The sequence below is a fragment of the Vidua macroura genome, chromosome 3 (genome assembly GCF_024509145.1).
Source record: "Vidua macroura isolate BioBank_ID:100142 chromosome 3, ASM2450914v1, whole genome shotgun sequence".
In the NCBI taxonomy this organism is placed as follows: Eukaryota; Metazoa; Chordata; class Aves; order Passeriformes; family Viduidae; genus Vidua; species Vidua macroura.
Window position 1 is genome coordinate 33,539,126 of NC_071573.1, and position 23,822 is coordinate 33,562,947.

A 23,822-nucleotide genomic window follows, 5' to 3' on the forward strand; every position below is an offset into this window, starting at 1 on the left:
AAAACTTCCTTAAAAAGAGAAAACATATATTCTTTTCTTCCAAACTACTGACACAAATAGCATCAAGCAGCTCTTGAAACAGGGCCTAGAAATGCACACAGTTTACCTCAGTCTCAAAAGGCCACTCACATCATTTGGTTGGCTAAAGGTAATGTCCCCTGTCACCAAACCCTCTGAAGAGTTGAGCAAGTGTTGCTTTCTAAGAACAACTATTTTCTTTCTTACACTGTATTTAAGTCAAAGCAAATTTACTCCCCAAGTTTTTGCTCATCATTCCCATTAGGAGTATTTTAACCCATTTGTTCTATTTACTGTTAAAAAAGAATAAGGAGAATAACTTATTTTTATGGAAAGCCACCAGTTTATCAAATGAGGGTGATGTGGGACATTTCCAGAGCTGCTTCATGCCCTTTCTCCTCAGGTCTCACACCAACTTGCCTCTCCTCCCCCATCTCCTTCAGCTAATGTATGCAGGTGCTCAGAGCATATTCTTTGGGGTGGTGACAGGCACAACCATCCAGTTTATTTGAGTCTTTAGACATTTCTGCAGAGCAACTATCAAACTACACAAAAATACAAGAATTTAAGGGCTCTGGCCAAAATTTTTTGTGGTCACATGCCATCTTTGGTAAATAATTTGATCATATATTTTCCAAATCCCATTTGCCACACTCTAAAATTACTGGAAAAGCTCAAAGTCAGCATTTTCTAGAAGCACCACACTTCAAAATTTCATTTAAAGTAACTGAAGGAAGAAATGTTGCTAACACATTTTTTTTATTTTTGAGTTACAGATTTTAAAGACATTAAATCGCTTTTGCTCCTGAAAAGCTGTGCATAAAATGAACAACTTCAATTTTTTTTAGTAAAATGATGTTTTTAGTTTGTGAGCTGAAATTTAATATCAAGTACTACCTTTTCCTTTAATTTCACTTGTGATAAAAACGCACTGATAAAAACATGCATGTTCTTCTATGACTTCAAGTACTCTCAAATTATATTAGTGCCAGACAGTGAAAGAGTAAATGAGTACTCCAAAAGTCTCTCAATTTGGATAAAAAATAAAATCCTCATTTACCTATTAGAGGTTTGCATAGATATGATAAAGCTTTATTGGCTCACAGTTAATATTTTGAGAAAAAATGAAGCAATTTTTCTTACTTGTGCTACTTTCAACCTATTCCACGTTACAGTAACCCCTTTCAGTGCTTCTGATCAATATTTTCTTTGCACTACCAACGCACTTCACATTTACTAGCAAAGTTAAAAATCCAACTGCAGTTCAGTGTTACCTTCTGTCATCCACATCACATCACTCCTGCCAAAATCTGAACTTCAGCAAGATTTCCTACTTGATTTTTAGTTGTTCCTCAAGGAAAAAAGCTCTGTGCAATCACACTCTGTCCACCTGTTTGTTCCCCTTAACTTTTGAAGCTATTGTCCCCTGCAAACACAGTTTATCAGGGACAAGAGATTCAAAGATAATCCAGCCCAGCAGAAGCTTTAGAAAAACCTGGGTAAAGGCAAGCTTCTGAGAGTAGAGATGTGAGTAAGGGTGAATGCAGGGCAGGGTCCGTGGCTGTTGGCGTGCCAGGGCTCTCAGCACGGCATGCGGAGTCCGTCGGGTGACACGGGACTGGCCGGGGGCAGCCACAGCCACGGCAGCGGCAGGAGCTTTGCGGAGGAAACATCACATGGAAGGGAACACACAGGAAAAGGAGCATTGGTACGGAGAAAGGACTACGTACAGGGATGCACACACAAATCCAGAGGAAATGAGGCTTTACCAGGCACAGAGCAACACAGCAACTCTTTTTTTCTGTTATTGCTTTCTGAAGAATTACTACAAACAATCTTGTAAGGAACACCAGGAAAAACAAAAGAACAGGCAATGTGGTGGGCTGTATTCCAGCTTTCTGGAAGCATAAGACTCATGGCTGCTTTGTTTTCTTCAGGGCTTCAGAAAGTCTGGCTACATGTTTACCTGCTGAGGGCTTCTTTTTAAACAATTACAATAAAATACCTTTGAGCTTTAACCTTCAAGTACTCCAGAGTGAAAAGATGGCCAACCTATCAGAAATAAGTATACAATTAAGTAATTATTACCTCAGCCCCTATGCAATCCAGTCTGCAAATACAATGTTCAGGGTTCATGACATTACTATTTCTAAAATTTATTTATGTAGCACCTTCCACAGCAAAGTACTTCACCACCTTAAAGTGAGGCAGTAGCCCATATATACAGTCTTACTTTACATTTCTTTGAAATTTCATTCTCGAATACCTGAAAATATGATAAAGAGGAGTAAATCTATCATCGTCACATGGCCACTGGGAGGATAAAATTGACAGCAGCACAGAGCTGCACAGCAATTTTGCTATTCAGTCATGTAGAATGTTACTCTTCATTTTAAGCACCAGAGGAATTTTGTTTTCAGAAGTAATTAGCAGTTTTACCATTTGGCCAGAAAACAAGTGTCACTGCCTCTATTTTTGCAAAATGTTCTCTACAATTCTGAGCAACTGTTCAGAAAAAAACAGTTTATTTCTTACTCTAAAGGATGGAACATGAGGTTGCAACAGGTTCTAATATGTCAATAATGCAACAGTTTTCTGAAAATAATTTCTTCAAAATGGTACATATATTATGTTATAGCATTCTTATATGGCATAAATTTACTGCTTGGTCAGGATTAGCTTGTCAACGGATTTTTTCTTGTCTCCTACAGTACTTTAAAATATATATTAAGCAGTATTTCCTGTGAAGACAATCAGAGAGGGAGAGCTATTTGCTTCCAGAGAAAAAACCCCAGGGTTTTGTCCATCTCTATTCATTCTTTTATGCACAAATGCAGTATCCAAGTGGCATTCAATACTTGATGGCAATTTAAGAGTGGTAAACACAGGACAGTTTAACATGTCAGAAGCCAGCACAGCAGTGCCCTATTGTCTTCCCTACCTATCACTCCATCCTTCCCATCATTCTGCTTCTTCCTGGGCTGCTCACACCCACCTGTGGCGACCTCAGAAGATCAGCACAGTTAGTGCATCTCCACCGGGCATTGTGAAGTTAAAGAGAACATGTTACACAGGTATAAAGAAGGGAAATCAGAACAACAGAATTATATTACCAAATGAGAAAAAATAAATCTGTCAACAACCTGTGTTCAGAAATTCAATTAGTTTTTTTATTAATTAAATAAAGAAACTTGTTCCCATGAGCTTCTCAGTGGAGGGTATCAACAGCTTATACTGAAGTTTAGCCTAAGTCATTTATATCAGTAACTACAGCACAGAGAAAACCCTGTGTTTCCTTAAGCAGCTGTGGGAGCATCCTCACCACTGCCTTTTGGACTCTGCAGCACAAATGTTAACACACTGCGGCTGTCTCAGTCCTCAGCCAAATCTTTTTTAAAGCAGTACAAAGCTTCCTCAATTCTTTAAAAATCTCTTGTCTCTCAGGAATATCAGGTTCCTCTAGAGATCAGAAGGCATACATAATTTATGGAATAAATTCCAAACAATCCATTTCCTTCAGACATCTTGAGATGGAAACACCTGTTCAGAGAGTGTGAGTGCTCTAAGGAGGTGTCTCTGACTCCATGAGTAAGATACAGATTGTACCTCATAATTCAGAGCTAGGAGGAAACAGTTCCTCATGAATTCAAAGAAAAAAAGTTGAAGTGAGATAATTTCAGAGAATCTTGAAATGGTTTGGGTTGGAAGGGATGTTAAAGATCACCTCGTTCCAACCCCCAGCCATGGGCAGGGTTGGACCAGGTTGCAACCATGCGCAACCTAGACCAGGTTGCTCAGAGCCCCATCCAACCTGGCCTTGAACACTTCCAGGGATGGGGCAGCCACAGCTTCTCTGGGCACCCTGTCCAAGTGCCTCACCATTCTTTTAGTGAAGAAAATTCCACCCTTCTTCCTAACTTCAGATACAAGATAACCAATTCAACAAGAGATGTCACGTGAAACAGTCCAGGAATGTTCAATGAATTGATTCTCTTCAAGGAAGGCTGATCAAGTGATGATAATTCCCTACAGTGTGATAGCATCTGAATACTACACACATACCCATTTTAAGGATATTTGGAATACAGAAGGAAAAATAGCACCATATGCTAGTTATTTTTATACCATGTCTACTACTTACTGACATAGCTTTGCAATAAAATATGATTTGTGAATATCTGCAATGAAAAGAATAGCAAAAATATTTTAAATAAGCTAAAAGTTAGAATCTTAATTGCAATTAATTTTCTATTTAAATATAATGTTTATCCAATCAGGCATCATGCTGGAGGCACAAACCACCACAGAACATTCATACAGTATTTTCTACTATAGGTACTTGAGTTGTCTTTAACTTTGATTAACAGCTTCCTAATGATGCCATAAGATACCTGTATTAAGGTAGATATTTGATTAAAAATTAATAATACAGGGTCAAACTCATTATATTTACTCCCATGATAATCTCAACATTTGTTTTACAGAGATATTTCCTTTATAGAGGCAGATACAGACTGCTTCCAGTGCTTACATGGCCTAAGGAACAAGTTCTCCATGTTTCCCTCTTAAAACATTAGGCAAGAAATCAAACAGAATCATTAGACCTTTTCAATCCCTCTTTCACTGGTATGAAATTATTTTGTCACAGTAATTCAGGAAATAGGAGCATGCGAGTGATATATTCCAGGTCTTGAAGCCTGATTTTGCTAATACAGTGTATGTATGGCACTGACCAATGAAAAGCAGTGTCAATCACTAGATGCTGTGCAATGTAAGTTATTTCAGGAAGACTGGCAAAGTCTTCCAGTAGAACTATGTTTGTGCCTCTCACATGAATCAGCACATTGTTTGATCATTTACTATCATTTCTACTACCCATGAGAACCAAGTCTTGCTCCTGCCTTGGACTTTCTTAAACTCTTTCCATAAACAACAAAGAATTTCCATGTTGAACATTACCTGAGAGGATGACAAATGCAGCCTACCTGTGAGATCAGTTCCCTCTGGGAAGATGAGGAGTTGTAGTGGTTCACGAATGTCACAGAAATAATCCAGCATTTTTTCGAAGTGGCTCTTGTCATCTTCCCACTTTCTCTGAATGAAAACAAAGGCTGCAACCTGCATTGCCCAGCCTAAAGTTTAAAAAAAATACACCTTCAGCAACATTTCACTCTGAAACTTCCACAGTATCTGTTATTCCAAAGAATTTTATAAACTAGGTTAGACCAAATCTGCTGCCCCCCTGTCATCAACTCTGATTAAGAGCACTTGGTTATCTTGTAAAAAGAATTCTGGATTGGTAAAAAAAAGAATGCATAAATGCATTCAAAACTCAAAACTCAAGTTACCAGACCAAGAATAGGGTCAATGCTGTCCTGAAACGAGGTTGCAGCAAGGTGGGGGTTGATCTCTTCTCCCAGGTAACATTCACCAGAACAAGAGGAAATGGCTTTAAGTTGCACCAGGTTTAGATTGGATATTAGGAAAAAATTCTTCACCAAAAGCATCGTCAAGCTAGCCCTAGGAACAAGCTACCCAGAAAAGTGTTTGAGTCACCATCCCTGGGACTATTTAAAAGCTGTGTAGATGTGCTGCTTAGGGATGCAGTGCTTAGGGATGTGCTCAGACTCGATAATCTTGAAGGTCTTTTCCAACCTAAACAATGCCATGATTCTCTGAGGTGAAGCATTTAAAACCAGAAAGTATCTGTTCCTTTGAGGGCTTTATTACATATACCTCCTTATAATTTTCATTACTCACAGAAGAAAATACTTTCATCTTTACACTTGATTATAGAATAAAAAATTATATATATCTATTTGTTTGTATTAATACACACAAGGATTTGCAGCCTGCCCTCAAATTGACAATGTAAGTGCATTGATGTAAGTGCAACTGCTGCTGACCCTGCAGCTCAGAGGTCACATCCAATTATCTTCAGTAAGTATTCTTGGCTCTTTTTGGCACAAGTATATAGTGTACAGCACATCACATAATATCATAAGTTCTGTCCATTAGCTCAGACAGCAGGATGAAAAATCAGGGCTCCAGCTCCACCACATGCCTGAGATGCTCCCTTCCTAAATAGGGCTCAGAAGAGCCTTGCCAGTGTACTTGGCGAGCTTGTACCTCATCAGAAAACCAGCAGAGAGATCCTGCACATCAAAGAGAAAACATCACAGCTGCCCATTCTCCTCTTTGCTCACCACCACTCTCAAAGCCTGTTTTTCCTTTGCTGGTGACTTACAGCATGTTATTCTTGCCCTTCATTTCAGCTCCTCTTCACAGGATTCCTTTATATTCTGTTCATAGCAGTATCTCATACAGACCATATGCTAGAAAACTACTTATTAAAGTCACTCATTTTTCCATCAGCTTTGTAAGTCAGTCAGCCTGGACAATACATTAACCTGCTGCATTATCTCTTCTGTATTGGTTAGAAACATTAATTGTATTGTTAAACATTTGTGAGCTATATAATGGGGTAAATACTTCTAATTTTTAAATCAGTTAAACAGATGGAACATGAATAACTAACAAACTGTCTGCAATCTGGATCTAATGCATCTCAGATATCCAGATAATCAATGATATTCAGATAACTGAATACTAGAAGTGGTTATATGACTTAAGAAAAGAAATGCCCAGAATGCAGTCTCAGCAAATCTTTTCATATTTGCATACTATATTTGTGAAAAATCCTTTGTAAGGGAAATTCAACTTTGACCACAACATTTTATGTGCATTTATGCACCTAGTACATTCCCACATCTGCAGTATCAAGAAGTGTCAGTACAGCTTTATTAACAGAGGCTATCCATGTTTAACAAATTGCTTGCAGGAAAAAAAAAGGTACATTTCACAGTAACTTTAAAATAACTGATGCAATTTAATTATGCTATCTTTTGGCATGTAATAATTTCCTACTGTTACAATACATGGCACAAAAATGGTGCCACACTAGTATTTGAAATCGTACAAATCAGGGCTTCATTTCCACACTCGTGTTATATAAAGAGGACATCTTTTCATACCAAATGGTGCCCAAGCATTTCATTGCTCTAGAAGATAGGTGGAGACTGCACAAAGCTGCATCAGGGGAAGTTCAGATTGGAAATTAGGAAAAGGTTCTTCACTGAAAGGGTGGTCAGTCACCAGGGAAGTCATCACAGCATCTCACCTGGCAGAGTTCAAAGAGCACCTGGACTGATGCTCCTGATCATGGTTTGGCTTTAGGCAGTCCTGTGAGGAGCAGGGAGTTGGACTTGATGGTCTTTTGGGCCCCTTCCAACTTGAGATATTCTGTCATACTTCATCTGATAGCAAATTCATAAAAATGGACAACGCAAAGGACAAAATCCCTCTGAGCAGAAAAAGAAACACCTTGAACCATACCATTTACTACTGTGAAATGCAGATGCTCCACAGGACAGAGTGGAAAAATACACAGAGATTATGAAAGTTCTACTGTGGTTTCAGTGTTTTCCAATCGTTCTTAGCTCTCAGTCCAGACCTTCTGTATGTTTTCTGTACACAGGACACTACACCTAAGTTAGTATATGGAAACCTGTACTGTGCTGAGCCATTTTATTGTGTGGCATTACACATCAGGCCTAAGTTATTCAGTCCTTGTGTTCTCATTGCAGCATAGCCTGTAGGCTGAAAGAATGGAAGCAAAGAGCAAAATAAATTCTCACTTAAGGAAGCCTGCTGATACTTTCCCAGGTCAGCAGCTCCTTAGGAGTGATTCGGGTCCATAACAAAGGGAATATGGAAAAAGCTGCCAGATCCCATCTTCTCTCCTACCCTTCTTCATGCAGCACAAGGCTTTAAATTATATCAAAACTTGCACATAAACTCACTCTAGCTATCATTCTTCAACAACACTGTGAGCATCCAATTATAAACACCTTTAGCTACCAACAAAAGATGCTGCTTGGGTGACTTGTACTTTACCTGACTAAACTGCATAAAACAGAGGATAGAGTGCAGTAGTTTCTCATTCCTGCTCTAAGTGGTGGTGTTATATATGGACTATGAATAATTAAACAGAAGCAGTAATGTAATGACAGTACGATGTCAGGGAGAAGGAGTGAGAAAGGAGTTGGGAGGCATCCAGTTTTTAAGATAAACAACAGGTTTGATTTTCTAACCTTTCCAATAAATAACATCCAGTATTCTGGAAGAATGTGTCTGTCTTTAAGTGTATATCTAATTAGATAAAACAGTCCTGACTGTTCAAAAAAGAAGAGATTATCTAACAGATAGATGACCAAGAGTAAAGGACCCAGGTTTCCTCCTGACTTACCCCAGCACAGCACACTGGGCCAAACTATTTTACCATCTATGACTGTGGAGAAATTTCCACATTTGCTCATGCTTCAAGGCCTCCAGGCAACAAAACTGTGAATTCCTGATTTCTATAAAACCCTAGTTCATGCACCAGTGGGGACAGTGCCTGCTGTTCTCATGTCTCACCACCCCAGCAGTGTCAAGTGGGTAAGGAAGCCCCACTTTTGCTTGCCTTTGAGCAAAGCAAAAGCAGCTCTTGCTTTGATTTCCACTCCAGTGTGTCTGCATCGTGCTGCTGCAGAAATAACATGTTACAAGTCCAAGACATGATGTGGGAGCCAAATAGGAATGCATGGGGAAACAGGAGGAATTCAATAAATCAATGGGCAGAATGAAAGGTTTTGCTAACCAGTAATATTTATGAAAAAGCAGCAGAAGGCAGTCCCTTCCCATGTGCAGCCTGCAGTAAAACTTGCTATTCAGTTTAGGTCAACATATTGTTCAACTGAATTAAATGTATTTTGCTCTCTTTGCACAGCATTTCTGGTTGTCTAAAAACTCCTGGACAACAGGAATTTTCCTAGCAAAGGCAGCATTTACTTGACTGGGGAAAAATGGTTGCCTTTGGATTTGCAGATTCTTAAGAAATCATTGATGACAAAAACACAGCAGAGAAACAGCAATGCTAAAGAAACCATAACAATGCACATCCATTTCTTTGCTAAAATAATCTTCTTATCGCAGCCGACATTTTGGATAACTAACATTGCTTGGAAAGGCATACAAAAAGCATCATGCTGCACAGCTCTTGTTCCAAATTGCCAAACAGCAGTACAAAAACCTACCAGAGAGAATAGCTAGCCGCATTGACCTTTAAATCAACATTTCAGAGCTGAAAAAATAAACAAGCAGCTTAAAATCTCTAGGAACACAGACACAGTAATGATATGTATCCTATTAGGATGTAATTCTGTGCAGGAAAAAAAAATGTGCTTCCACAAAAAGAAAAGCCTGCTATTGAAATAGAGAGATGTGCTGTACATCAGAATTTCCTTACTGCCTTGGGGATAAAGCAAACTACAGCTTATGCAGGTCAAGAATTTGCAGCATTGTATTAAAAATGCCAGCTCCAAGTCTAAAGCTTTTTAAATTCTAAGACCCTGCACTTCTATTTTCCTCACCCCAAAATCCTTTAGAAGAAAACAACACTCAACACTGAAATTTCCTTAGTGTGTTTTCATTGCAAAGGTAATTTGGAAGTAAGCAGATACCAAATGTGGATGTGACAATAAACAAAAGCAAGAAAGAGCTGAGTTGTGCCAAAAAAGCGCCTTTGTTTGGTTTTGTATCACAATTTTTTGTACTCAACCTCAGAAATTAGATATCCTCCAAAATGTCACATCTCAAGGAGGGATATTATGGCTGATATTGAAAGCAAACATACACACACACACACACCTCAAGAAAATGGTATCTAGAGTGTGTTACCTGTAGCAATGTAACAGAACAACTAACAATACTAAACCCCCTGCAAACAAATTCAATAAGTGATTCAAAATTTCAGAATCAAATAGGAAGGTAAACGGCCTAACTATGGGCTTTGCTATTATATTCATTCATCCTGTCTCTTTTCTACAACTGGATTACTCACTGTTTCTTCATAGCACTATCTTGGTCAAAAATAAAAGCCTTATTCAGTGTGTCTGTATTCAACAGGGGTCTGGTCCTGATCAGGGCTTTTGAGGCATGAGGGAACCAGACATCCAGGCTTAATAAGGGAAATCACTCGGAAGCTCCTGATCCCACAGTACACAAATAATTGGGCCCATTAACAGTTTGTTACTCCTAGTGTTTTGCTGCATAAATTACCACAAGGCAACAAATATGCAGTTGTGAATGTCCCCTGTTTCAAAGATCTGTGGGTACTGCAAAGATGCTGGTTCATAGAAGATCACACAGGAAGCCAGGGTGTAAATGTGCATATACAGCATTGAGTTTTATGCAGTATAGACTCATAAGCACATTTCTGCAAATTCAATTAGAATTGGGCATTTTGCTGTTGTTCCTATTTCCTAGGTAGTTTTATATCTAAAAGCCCAAAGCAAATAATTTTTTTTTTTATGTTTAATGTAATGGTTTGAGAGGAGAAACTAGAAAAATAAAGAAAAAAAAATGCTTCTTGAAACAATCTCATAAAGTACAATCTCTGCTCCTGGCAAGTTTTCTTTAACCATGCTCATTTCCAATAATTTAGTTAACCGGAGTATAATGAATTGAATGACTACTATCTGATTGGTGAATTCTTTAAGCAAATTACAAGATAAACTAAGAGATAAAATTCACAAATACAAATTCACAGTAGTGCTCTTGGTTTTACAGTGAATCATCTGATTCAGTCTATTTCTTAATTTGATTCAATCTGTGAGGTGTCCATTTCAAAACCACCATGCTTTTGCTATTGCCTTGCACTAACAGACTCTGATCATTAACCTACATCTCTTTTAAAATTATTTTTATGGTAATTTCCAGTTAACATTATATATTTCAGATATATATATATTCAGATATATATATCAGATTATATCTTTCATATATATCTATATCTATATATATCCCTATGTAGTCTACCATACATTCTACAGAATACCATCCCTTCCAATGTATGTGGAGCCTAATCAACCTTTTTTTTCCCTATTAAAACAATTAACAAACAATGTTAAAAACACAGATTTTCAAGGTAACTGAAAAAAAACAAAAATATTCTGGTCTTGCTCTGATCAGTTAGTTTTATCTTTGACTTCCCCACAGTTCTCATGCATTTATTTCAGTACCAAATTATTCCAAATTTTATGTTCGTTTAAGTCACATTCAAGTCTTAATGCTTTCTTCATTTGCTTTGCTTTGCTTCATTGTCTTGTGGAAGAATATAGGATGTGCCAGTACAAACCCCTGCTTTAGCTTACTGTTTACTGAGAACACAATTAGAAACTTCTTCAAACAAGGTTTGCAGCACAAGATTTCCTTGTCAGGGCAAGAACAATGTTGTCAGCAAGCTAGTCAGATACAGTGGCCTGTGCCTCACCTGTGAAAATATAACCGTGGAACCTTCTAGAAAGAATATTCCATTAAAGAATTAGTATCTTTCAGCCAAGGAACACACACAGAGCATGTGAAAGCATGTGGGAAAAACTCGTCACAGAAGCAGCAAGATAAGTGTGTATATAAAGCACCCAGAGATATACTATCTTCTTGGAAAGTATTCTTTCAATATTCAGTGCCTTATTGTGGTTCAGAAGGATATTATTTGGACACTTCATATTAAAAATTTCGTTTCATTTCCTAAATTATGCCATTTTTATAGAATACGGACGATTAGATGATTAACTCTACCATTATATTAGTGCCACTTACAAAATGCTATAAATGTCATTATGGACTATTAAACCTCTGGTTCCAGTACGCATCTTAAACTTTATTTTCAATTTTATTTGATTTGATGCACTGTGTAAAATCAGAATAACATAACATAACATCACTCAAAAGTAAAGCAAACTACAGCAAAGGCTCTGGGATGGCTGGAAAGCAGCTTCTTCTGATGCAGTTTAAAAATACATCAATACAGTGAAACAGCACATGAAAACCTAAGTGTTAAAAAAGATGAGTCTTGCCCAATATCTATCTGGAGAAAAGGCCTATGTCACTCCAAAATCTCCAAAGACATGCAGAAAACAACCTCCAGTTGTGAGACTGTGAGGAAGAACAAGCAGGCTCTACCAAATAGTGTGAGTCTCCCACAGATGTGGCATCTGAACTGCCAGTCAGGAACTGGGAGAGATTCTACAACAAAATACCTCTTCCAAAGGCCTGCATCCTCTTCAGATGCTTCATCTCCTCCATGGGGGACCATGAAAGGAACCCAGCCTGAAGAGCTGAGCTGTACTGATGCTGCATAACCCACTGATAACAGCACAAGAATGCAAATCAGGAAAACATGCCAATCTAATTCTGCTCTCATTTGTTCTGTAAGCTTGGACAAAACAATCTCTCCCTCTATCACTTGTTGTTTGTAAAATGGGGAGAATAAAAGTAGTTAGCATCTGATCTCACACTTTTGATGTGCATTTTGGAGAGGAAAAGGGGTAGAGAACAAATGGAGTCCTTAAAAGTTTAATGGAACACAGGCTTGTTGGCTTTGGTTGTGGGTTTTTTTTTTTCCCTGACAGGGGTGGGAGAAATCTATTATGCCTTTCCTGGATGAGACAAGCTGGGAAACAGGCCCCTAAGCTTTTCTTCCCTACTAAAGAAAAAAAAAAAAAAAGGCATATAAGGTTACAGCCAACTTAAGCTGCATTTCTGCTGCAAAGTACTAATCCTTCATTCACACTTAAAATTTCTTAAAGAGAGTCTTCACCAGGAATAGCTGGTACAATAACAATTATGCTTGCCATTAGAGAGTATGCTTTTCAACTTCTACTTTCAAATTCACCTAGGTTAACAACTCTATGGTAATTAAGTCTGGCAGCTCATAATTGAATTGCTAGAAGACAAAACATCGCAGCTCCTCAAAACTCTCAGACTATTTTAATGTAAGATACTTGACACAGGAACTATACTAGAAAGTTCAGTAGGTTATATATTTAATTTTTTTAAATAATAAGCTCAATTGGTAAGAATTTTAATGTAAATCCACCTATAGATTTGCTTTTGCCTAATCAAAGAAGCTTTATGCTGAAGCATTTCCATCCCTACCTATGGAAGTAGTTGTGGCAGTACAAACACTTCCATGTCAATACAAATGTGTACAGATTCTCCACAGTGCACTGCTTTAGCTGCACTCCAATTGAGTTAAGTGTTAAAATTTTCTAGGCTTAGTGACAACAATATTTTACTTCACGGTAGCTGATCCATCATAGCTGTCGGTGTGTATGCTCTTAGCCTGTGGCAAAGGCAGGATAATTTGAGTTGTTTTGCCCTGCTTCATTGAAAAACAAGATGACTCAAATTACTTTGAGCTTGCTTCAGGCGAGGCTCGCACACTTGGACAGTTATAATGGATCAACTGATGTGTAGTAGAAGATTGGTGGGGCTGAGCCCAGTGCTGAAACAGAGCAAACATCCTTTTTTTTCCCCCTGGCATTTAACTTGAGCCTTTGTGAACTACGACATGTGAGTGAACAGATGAGTGAAAACAATGAGTAAAAAGCTCCTACATCTTGCAATCTTCTCTGAGAGCAATGTTAGCCACAGAATAACTTGAATCCAGAGACGAAGATCTGCACAGAGTTACTCAAGTTATCTCTGCTCCTAACTACTCCAAAGCTGTCAGCTTTGCTTATTCTCCTCTTTTTTCTTTGTCATCTTGTCCTTTCCTTACCTGTTCCTGTCCAGTCTGCTTCAACTATAATTCCCTCCTTTAGCAGCCTTAGTGACCTTTTCAAAACAGGGAAGTCTTCAAGATATGTCCATCAATGGTGCCTGCAACACCTACACATTTTACATTTCTACACTGAATTATGATGGTATTTATCTTTTTCATCTGCACTAAGCAAAACTAGAATTAATATTATGTCATGTAGTAGCCATGCTCTGACATTAGTCCCTCTGGTTACCTTCTCTCACTTTTCCATAAATTTATCTGATAGCGCTCAAATTAAACCCAAATTTCAATTTATTTTTCACATCCATCTTGTGGCACGTTTAATTATTAAAATTCAAATATTACTGTAAGCTCATCCAACACAACCATATTGTCCATCATTAAAACATATACCTATTTCCAGTGAAGTCTTACTGGTTATCACAAGAAGACTTCCACAAATGAAATTGTTAAGAAAAAAATTAAAACCATCTCCTAGACATTATCTGGTCATCCCACACTACCCTGTATGTTCCTTGGTACCTACAGGAACAGTATGTGTTCCATAGCACATTCTGAACATGACTGCAGCATAATCTGTATCACTCCCCAGACTACTCCTAATTAATTGAGAATAGATGAGAATATTAATTGCTCCTATCTATTACAAATAGTCTAGAGAAGTCCTATCATGTCAGACCATGGAGGAAGCTGTCAATGCCATTAGAAATTCTCCTTGAAAACTGATACTGCAGAATGTGTCAGTAGCTTCTGATGATGTCAGATGAGAAACTGCAGCAACAGCCAAGAGCAGAGTAGTGCTCCCTGGAGACACCAGCTTTGGCAAGATGTACTGAAATGCTGCAAGAATGTTTCTGAAATTGAGATTACTGAAACGTAATATCTCTTTTTGAAAACTTTACAGCCCACAATTCATCAAGCCAAAGCTACAGTTCCAGGAAGAAAGGACCATCTGTTTTCCTTTGGACTTCTTTTTTTAAAGCTCACCTTTAATCAATTTTAAGGTTTTTTTCATACACTGGAATGCAAAGAATGAATAACTTGAGAACTAGATAAATGACTTAATGTGCCTCCTTGAAATAGTGAATCCTCTAATTTTAATTATAATTAACTAGAAAATAATGGCCTACTTGTAATACAGACTCATTAAATCTGATACCTTTACACTTTTAACCTACAAAGGGGACCATAAGAACTCTGGATCTATTTCCATTCCCAGCTTTGCCTTTCACCTATCATATATGCCACTGGAAAGAGCATAATCTCTCACAGACCTATTTTGACACCCAAATGGGAAATAACTTATGACAACAAAAGTGCTATGCTGAATACAGCAAGGCTTCCAGAAACATGGATACGGATGGTTTGCATTACAAATCTTATCTTAAACATAATTTTAAATTTAATGCTTGTTAGAAAAAAAAAAAAAAAAAGCCTTTGAAAGATCACAAAAAATTGCACAGAAAGAAATACGGTATAGTCACTCAAATATTTCTGAAACTCAGAGCATGATTACCACTAGGTTAAAATTTATTAGAAGTTGCATTTAGCCAGTGTCTCAAACTTCCCTAACCCTATACATCTGACTATGTACAACTAATCCATATAAATATATGAAAAGATAAATCTGAAAGACATGATGAAAATAGCTCATTAAATTATCACAAATATTATATCTTAAACGATCAACGTCTAAAGTATCCATTACAGATGCAGTGCACTGAAATTGTCTGGTTTATTTCCAAGTGATCTTTTGGCTTTTACAAGCTCATAAAAGAAAACATTTAGTTAAAAACCACAGGATACAACTTAAAAACAAGCCAAAAACCTGAATAAACACTTACTACGGGTCTGTCATATAACACAGCACGGTTGAGAGCAATAAGTGGAAGAAATTCTGCTGTCACTGATGAGGTTTAGGGTTCTCCTCTTTAGACACCATTCTCTGCAGTGATCCTGCCCCAACAAACCTCATACAGATTCATCTTTTTCCATCAGTCTTCATTCAATCCAAGAGTCTCACTTTCCAACAATCCCCTAATTACATATATACACAGAATATTTTTGCAAGAAAATGCCAACCAAAACACAGCCTGACTGAACACAGAGACATGCATTTTTAATGCTTCTTTTTTAGATACACTAAGATAAAACAAAAGCTTATCTTTCAGAATTTCAGGACATCAAATCATGGCTTCAGTGAAGGATGCAGTTTAGCTGAACTCCCGTTCTGTGATTAATAATCCATCATTAACAGTTTACTAAAAAATAAGCTATAATTCACAAAATTGCAACCAAAGTCCTCAAAGCCCGTGTACTGTGGAGAATTCTTGGGGATCTGGCATAAAAATAGTTGTTTATAACACTACTGACCCAACTGTCAGCTCTACCACCAGAAATTGTCATCTTATAATGGAAATAACAGGAGCAAATGTCTGCATGTGTCACCTCTACATCACAAAGTGGAGGATGAGCCCAGAATTTTGTTAGTGGCTTAAGATGCTATATCAGAACAAAGATGGCACCATGGTCTGCTAATATTGACCTGACACGGATCCATCTGCCTGAGCCTACTGATCAAATATATTAGATGTGCTCAGTTTATGCAGAAAACTGAGAACTGAATTAAAAAAAAAAAATTTCAAAACCCAACAATCTCTAAATGACTCCTAACATCCTTTCAGGAACTACATTTTACCAAGCACAGCTTAGCATCCAAGCTCCTGGAGGTGACATCCAATTTTATTAATGGCATTAATAAGCATAAATACAAATGAGTTTTTTAATTATAAGACGTATGTTACTTTTGAAGACAGAAATCTATGAATCTTCCTCAGGATATTCTTGATTTCATCTTCCATCATTGCTATAAAAAGTTGCACGGGCAGCTGATTCCAAGATTTCAAAACATCTCTGCTATATAATGAAGATACTTAATATGCATTTGCTTATTTCCTCTCATGTTAAAAGAGATTTTTCTTTTGTGAAGTAAAATTGACCTTAATATGTGGCTGTTAGGGAAATAAAAGCACATTACCCTGTTGCTGCTGTTACTTAAATAGCACTGAATGCAACACAATGCAACAGTGAATGTGATCCAATGCAACAGTAGGAGAGCTCCTCAGGATGGAATCTTGCCAAAATTATCTGTTCAGATAAATGGCCTGACAAAAGGCAACCATAAATAAGGTTACTCTTTCGACATCATAAAGTTGACGCATATCCTGCCCAAGCTAGTTTTGTATAAAACAGCAAATAAATCTAAGAGATAAATAAAATGCAGAGATGCTTTTATTTCAGATAAGTCTGCCTATTTATTCAGAAACCATTTGTGGAACAATTTTTGGACTATCTGAAACAATTTCTCTGAATATGTGCAACTCAGATCTCTTTCCAGCCTACATCATTATAAATCCTGATGATTTCATATCCTGCACAGAATATTTTGCATAGCCAAGTTCAATTTAAAATTAGTTATTAAAATGAACCATTAACTTTACAATTGCCTACAGAGCTTTTTTTTTTTAATCTCCACAATGTTTTACATTGGATAATGAAGAAAGAAACTTGATGAGAGCATTTGCGATGTGGGGTGAAATAGCACCCAAACTACAATGCTGAAAGAGACTTTGAAAAAACTAAAAATCATTTTTCATCATCCTGAAAAATGCTTTTGGTATGTAAAGCAGAAATATATTTACCTACAAGCAACAGCAGCACATGCAATATCTTAAAAAAGAAATGCTTAGGCATGTAGTCCAGGTGTCTTCTGGAGATTTATGGTTTAGTCATTCCACATGCCACATGTTTTACACAAGTTTTTTTTTTAAATACTGAAACAGAATTTAAACCTATGTCATTTAGTAGGTTATGAACTGTGTTGGACATAATTTAAACATACTTTCCTTTCAAATTAAAGGGTTTTGTGACATACCAAATCCTGGAATGCTTTTGAGACTGGATTTGAGACAGATTTTTTCAAGTCTGAGGTAGCTGTATCGCAGCAGGCAGTTCCACAGGAACATCCAGTCCATTCGTGTGCGATGGTTCATGATAATGACACTCCTTTCTCCAGGAACAAATCCATCTCCAGTGACAACCACCTTGGCACCACACACCATTTCCAGCAAGGCCTAGAAATAGTATCTCGGTATTATGGCTTTACTCCCAGAAGAAAAACATCACCCCATTAGCAATAAAAATTAATTTGAATTATATAATTTCACTTATTCGCTCACATTACAACTGGTAAACAAACTTCTGTTTTCTAATAAAGCAGCCAGCTTTTCTCCAGTAATAGCTGTTCAATGGAAGAGGAAAGAACAATTAAGCAGCACTTCTTAAAAAGCACTCTATTCCTATCACTACACTAAACTTACCTTTCCCTGATTTTCCAGGAGTACTATCATGTAGGAATGTAAGTGAGTCAGTATGGATTATAACTTGGTAGGTAATCTACGGAGAGATTGCATCAACCATCTATTATCCCTAAGGTCAGGGTCACTGACAGCACACTGTCCAGTCAGCACAGAAAAAGAAACCAGCACAGAAAAAGAAATCAGCACAGAAAAAGAAACCAGCAAAATACCATAAGAAAAAGGCCTTCAAATTACCTCTTTACCCTCTCTTCCCCATTCTTTCTCAAAAAAAAAAAAAACCAACTCCAAAACAAAACAGAACAAAAAAAAAACACCAAAAAACCACCAAAAAACACAAAAGAACAAACACTGGGATTTAAACAGAGCTCTAGAAAGTAAAACAACTTCTGTTCATATTTCTGCCAGCTCTGTGTGTGCCTAATATAAGCCAAACTAAACTGAAATTAAGACCCACCTCACTGTCCTGCTGACTCCTAGAAAGGAAGTAAAATGTGATAGCAGAGTGAGGAAGGTGAAAATTTATTACAGAGGTAAGGGTCATAGTTTCCCTGCTGAAGTCCAACTGGCACAAGAGCACTTTATTATTCCGAGACCCAAACCAAGAATCTGCTTCTCCTGACTAAGAATGCAGTGAGTGTAAGGATACAAACCTAAGGCAGACAAGGTCTGAGCCTCAAAATGGTTGGATGCAAAATCTTTTTGAAACTCCTTTCCTGAACCTAAATCCCCAAGATTCTCAGAAGACAGAATCCTTTTCACAAAGATATTAAAATCATTTTGGTCTAGCTGTAGTGTGGGCTAAAAATCAAACTTCTAGACTGAAAAAGTTATCACAAACTAGTTTTAATAACCCAAAATTATAAAGCCCAGGCAACTAATCAAAGAAAAGACTGGTATTAGATTTTGGGGAGTTTGAAATGATAAAAAAAAATTGAAGACAAACAGAGAAAAAGTTATTTTGTGACAGTATCAGTACCCAGTTAAATTTCATCATGACAAGAAATAACAATCTATTTCCTTTACTGTTGATTACATCAGCCCTCCTAATTTCACCGCATTTAGTAATGATAAAAACTATAGAAGTTTTAGAATAAGAAACAGCTGAAACCTTTAAAACACACAAGGCAGAAGCAGCAAAAGCAGAAACTATTTGATATACAATAAGGATAGAGCTTCCTTTATGCCACAAGATACATACTTCTGCACACCAGTATGGCATTTTACTTCAGAAAAAGTTAAACAAATCTCTAATGGCCTACAGGAACAAAGTCCCCTGGCTTTTAGAGAACAGAAGAAGAGACAGATCCCATTCACATTGCCTTTCCTTTGGAACTATTCGAGGAAGAGCTTTCTTATTGATTTCCAGACTCATATAGCTGTAAAGTTGATGCACTGTAAGTGAGGAATACATCCCTTCTAGGGGGACCTCTTCTTTTTCACCTGAAAACATTTATCGGTAATTCAACTACAAGGGCTGAATTCTACAAGGATTAAGTAACAGAATGGTGAAGGTTGACAACAATGTACCAGACAGTGGATAGTTTTCCTAATTCAATACTTGGAGCACAGTTCAAAGAAACAGTTTACAAGACAACTCATTTAGGAAGTTTACAGTTTAAAAAAAACTTCCTTCTGTTTATTAAAAGTTTCACCTACTCTTCTCTGCATCTGACTGACACTGGATGAAGATGTCAAAAAAAGACCTTTTCAAGCATAAAATGAACACACAACATTAGCTGATACATAAATTAAACTGTGAAAGAAGAGGGGGACTGTAAATAGGCACACAGTTTACAATGCTGAGCTAAACCCAGTGTCTCCAAAGATAGTAAGTGTGTACGGGCCTGTTTAGACAGAAGCATACATAGCTTTAAAAACCCTAAAATAAAATCCAAGTGTTAGTGAGCAAGCTAAATTGTGGGATTATGGAGAGTTGCTCAGACCTGGATTATGTGCCACTTACCACAGGGAGTGTGAGCCAAGTGGCCACAATGCAGTTGGTGATCCAGCGGTACCAGGCTGGCGAGATAAACATCACAGGCAGAAAAGGGCCCAGCATGAATATACTTCCAAAGAAACTTCCCAAGAATAGTGCAAGTGCAAAGTACATCCCCTTCCATGACACCATGGCTCTGAAAAACAGGGTTGCCATTACATTAGAGAGGCAAACAAAGTAATTACATAATTCTTCAAGTCTGCAAGCCCAGTCTGAGGTAATATTCCTCCTTTTCTCCATAGCTAACAACACAACAGTAGACAACAGTAAACACAACCAAAATGTTCTTCTTCCCCAGCAGCAGTAAGACTTTATAAACACAGTGATTTGTAAGGTGAATTGGGATATTAAAGGGGCCATAAAAGTATCAGCTACATCATCATTTCCTCCCATTACTACAATATCTAGCTCCACTCAAAACCTTCAGCAAGCTATTTTTATTATCCAAAGGTACAAAAGGGCTATTAAGAGAACACCAGTGGCATTAAACCTTTTGGCCATTACTTTTGTCTGTGGAGAAATACTAATGTTACCATTTTCTAAGGACAGGAAACTTTGCTCTTCTATTTCTCCATCCCATTTCTTCTTGCTAAACACAGCATTGCAGAAACTCATCTTCCCTGTCTAACAAGGCTCTATGTGTGACCTCCCTCAGAAACCACTCAAACCTGGCAAGACTGACCAGCCCTTACAAACACCAGTTCCCTTTTCATCCCAACAAAGCAGGCAAGCAGTGGCTGAACCCTCCCAACCCACCCTGGCTTAGACAACTCATCACTTTTTGAAGTCTGCTGTACTTCAACTGCCCTTATCAGTTATTTTCCAACTTGCTGCACCAAAAAGCCAATAGCCTGTGTTTTTTAAGGCATAGTCTAGACTTGAAATATTTCAGTGTCTGCGCTATCAGCTACACTGTCTTATTATAAATTGAAATGTACAGTACACTGAGCTTCTTAGTGCATTATGGCAGAACACTCAGCAATCCTCCAAGCATTTGTAATAGCTACAAGCTTTCACAATTTAGCAACTACTACCAGCTATGACAAAGCAAATGTGGAAATATCCATTCTCTAAATTAGGGCCTAAAAATAGTCTGTTTTCATCTATTTAGGACTCAGCCAATTGTTTATAAAACCAAAGGTCAGCAGAAGTCACTTTTTTTGACAGGCTATTTTAGCAATTTTAAGAGCACAGATAGACAGGACTTCAGGACAAGAAAAAACAGGAAGTTGGTGGGTTTAATTTTAAAATGAGCAATGGAAAAGCAATCCATTAAGCCTTGTGTATTGTAACATACATGATTTATCTCAAGCATGTTTTGTACAATGTCCTTAGCAATGATGTTTTCACAGCAAAGTATTTGACAGTCAAGAAATGGCAACACTAGGGTTGCTAGCAGATGAAATTTGCTTCTGCTACTTCATGTTGACAAGTAAGAAGAAAGTAGCTCTACTCTTGAGATATTTCTAGGTTTAAACAATTTCCTAAACTGTATGGTATTTGGAGAAAGGCTGAGACAAGAGGCCATGCAAATTTTTAATGCAAGAAGGATACAGACAGTTGTATTTATCTCTATTTCTGCAGCATAGTAAAACAAGCCACACTAAATACAAATGTTTGCTGATCGCTGTATTGGAAAGATTTTGACACAATGAAATTTGAATTCAAACAAATACATAATATTTATATGCTGGAGTACAGAGCTCTCTCTTTTCTGCCAAAAGCAGGAACAAAACAACCACGTCTGCACATATGCATGCACTAAGTAGGATCAATTCTGATACATTAAGGGATCCTTGAAGAGTAGGCCCTGGAAGTTGTTTTCTTTTTGTTAGGACTTCTTCTATTTGTTATTGCAAACCTCTGTGGGGGAAGTCCATGATAAAGGCAGAAGAGGACAAAAAAAAAACAAAACAAAAAACCCAGAAAAAACTAGGAACCAACACAAAGGGGGGTTGGGAGGGAATTATTAATTGCAGCAAGACCAGAAGAAAAAGCATTCTCTTGACATCAAGATTTGAGACCTACTGCAAAAGGCAGCAGACAGAATTAAAATTCTATGTGATTGATCTGAACAGGCATTTTTGAGGAACAAATGTATCTAAACAGCTTTAAGACAGGTAAAATCTGCTACCAGACACAGAACAGGAGTTTGTTAGGCTTTAGCCAGCTGCTCTGGTCCTCTGTGAGGCTCTCAGAGCCATCAGTCAGACGCAGTGACATTTGCCAGGCAGACACGGCAGCTCCAAAAGGCTGCCAGACAACAAGGGACAGGGGGCACGCTCCAGTTCCAAACACCTGACTGCTGCACACGGGTACCCTCAGAGGAGGTACAGACAGTGCTCTGTCATCCTTCTAGACTCTTAAAAAAGCAAAGTGGGTCACTTATTTAGGGGCTATCCTTTTCACAGTTTACACTGAGGTCCGTCCCCCAAATTGTTAAACACAACCAAAGATATAAGGAAAAAAATCTTGTTGTATTTTCTGTGAAAAACTGTCTCATGAATACTTTTTGTTTGTTTGTTTGTTTTAGATGAAAGTATCTGAGCTATGGAAAAGAGCTGAGGAAGTTCTGAATTTCCTCTTCTTCAACCAGAATGAAGCAGTACTTTCTTTTACATTCCAGTGTATACATTGTAAGTTACAGTGCATTCCAGTGGGTTAAACACTGTGCTGTTTATTTCTAGACACAAACAATACCATGTGTGTTTTCAATCGATGCCATTTATCACTCTTAAAGCCATATTTTTAGTGTGATAAATACCACATTTTGCTTATTGCTTCTATATGACACATTATGTATCTTTAAACATGCATTTATCTAGAATAACGGATAGACTTGGACTTTGTCTCTGAATTACCTCCACTGCAATGAAGGAGAGAAAGGGAGAAAGTTTCAGCAGATCCAACTGGGAGTGCAGTGCACAATTTTGTAAGGGTTGAGGATGTAGGGCTGGCACACAGCTGGGCCAGGCCAGGCTCTGGTGCTGTACCCAGGTTACCATTCCACGCACCTACCACCAAAGACAGGAGGGAAGTGACTATTTTCATCCGTTTGCACTCCTCCAGCCCTTAAATATCTGCCTGAGAAACAAACTGTCTCTAAGATATGTCAGCCATCCCAAATCTAACACCTGCATTCAACAAGTATCAGCTATAAATCAATGCAAAATACATGCCTGCAACTTCAAAACATGACTAAAAACCAGCCAAAAACAGGAATACTTAATGAAGACTTGGAAAATGATCTAAAACAAATTTGAAAGATCTCAAAACAAAGAAAATGGGAGCTGACTCATGTCAGAGATTAGACACCCAAGGAATGAATTACAGGATTCGACAGGAAGCCTGAACAGGACACAAACATTTTCAAAGTACAGAAGTATTCTCTTACTGCTGCTGACAACTCTCTTTCTAATACAGCAACCTCCCTCAACACTGAATTTAACGTGTAGGATGATCCTTATATATCTTAAAGCCACTTTCCATTAGCTGTGTGGGTCAGAGCTGTAGGAAGACAGTCAAAATTATTTTACAATTCAGACTGAAAGCTGCAAACAGTGATAAAGACAGAACCCTCATACTGGGCTTGTAGTTCTTCATCTATTTCGTGGCAGAACTCCAAGTTATTGGGGCACTGTACTTCACATGTTCTTGTTGCCATAGCAGAAGGAAAACATGTTCTGTCTCCAGGTAACTGGAAACAATAATTCATTAAATACAATTTTTGCTTTCTATTTCAATTAATTTGAAAAATTCT

The 23,822-nt window shown here is 37.7% G+C and overlaps 1 protein-coding gene across 9 annotated transcripts in view; it reads right to left on the reverse strand.

The window, feature by feature from the left end:
- LCLAT1 (lysocardiolipin acyltransferase 1) overlaps nt 1-23,822 on the reverse strand; it is a 112,052-nt gene that overhangs the window by 54,450 nt on the left and 33,780 nt on the right. For 5 of the 9 annotated variants that reach the window (XM_053972962.1, XM_053972963.1, XM_053972956.1 and 2 more), the window contains 3 exons: nt 20,030-20,198; nt 17,622-17,820; nt 5,004-5,150 (listed from right to left, as the gene is read on the reverse strand). In XM_053972962.1, the coding sequence (XP_053828937.1) occupies nt 5,004-5,150; nt 17,622-17,820; nt 20,030-20,194 (511 nt within the window). In that variant the 5' untranslated portion in view covers nt 20,195-20,198. Of the gene's footprint in view, nt 1-5,003; nt 5,151-16,724; nt 16,852-17,621; nt 17,821-17,925; nt 17,988-20,029; nt 20,199-23,822 lie in introns of those variants that run through there. The other 4 variants (XM_053972958.1, XM_053972960.1, XM_053972961.1 and 1 more) reach the window with 2 other exon arrangements.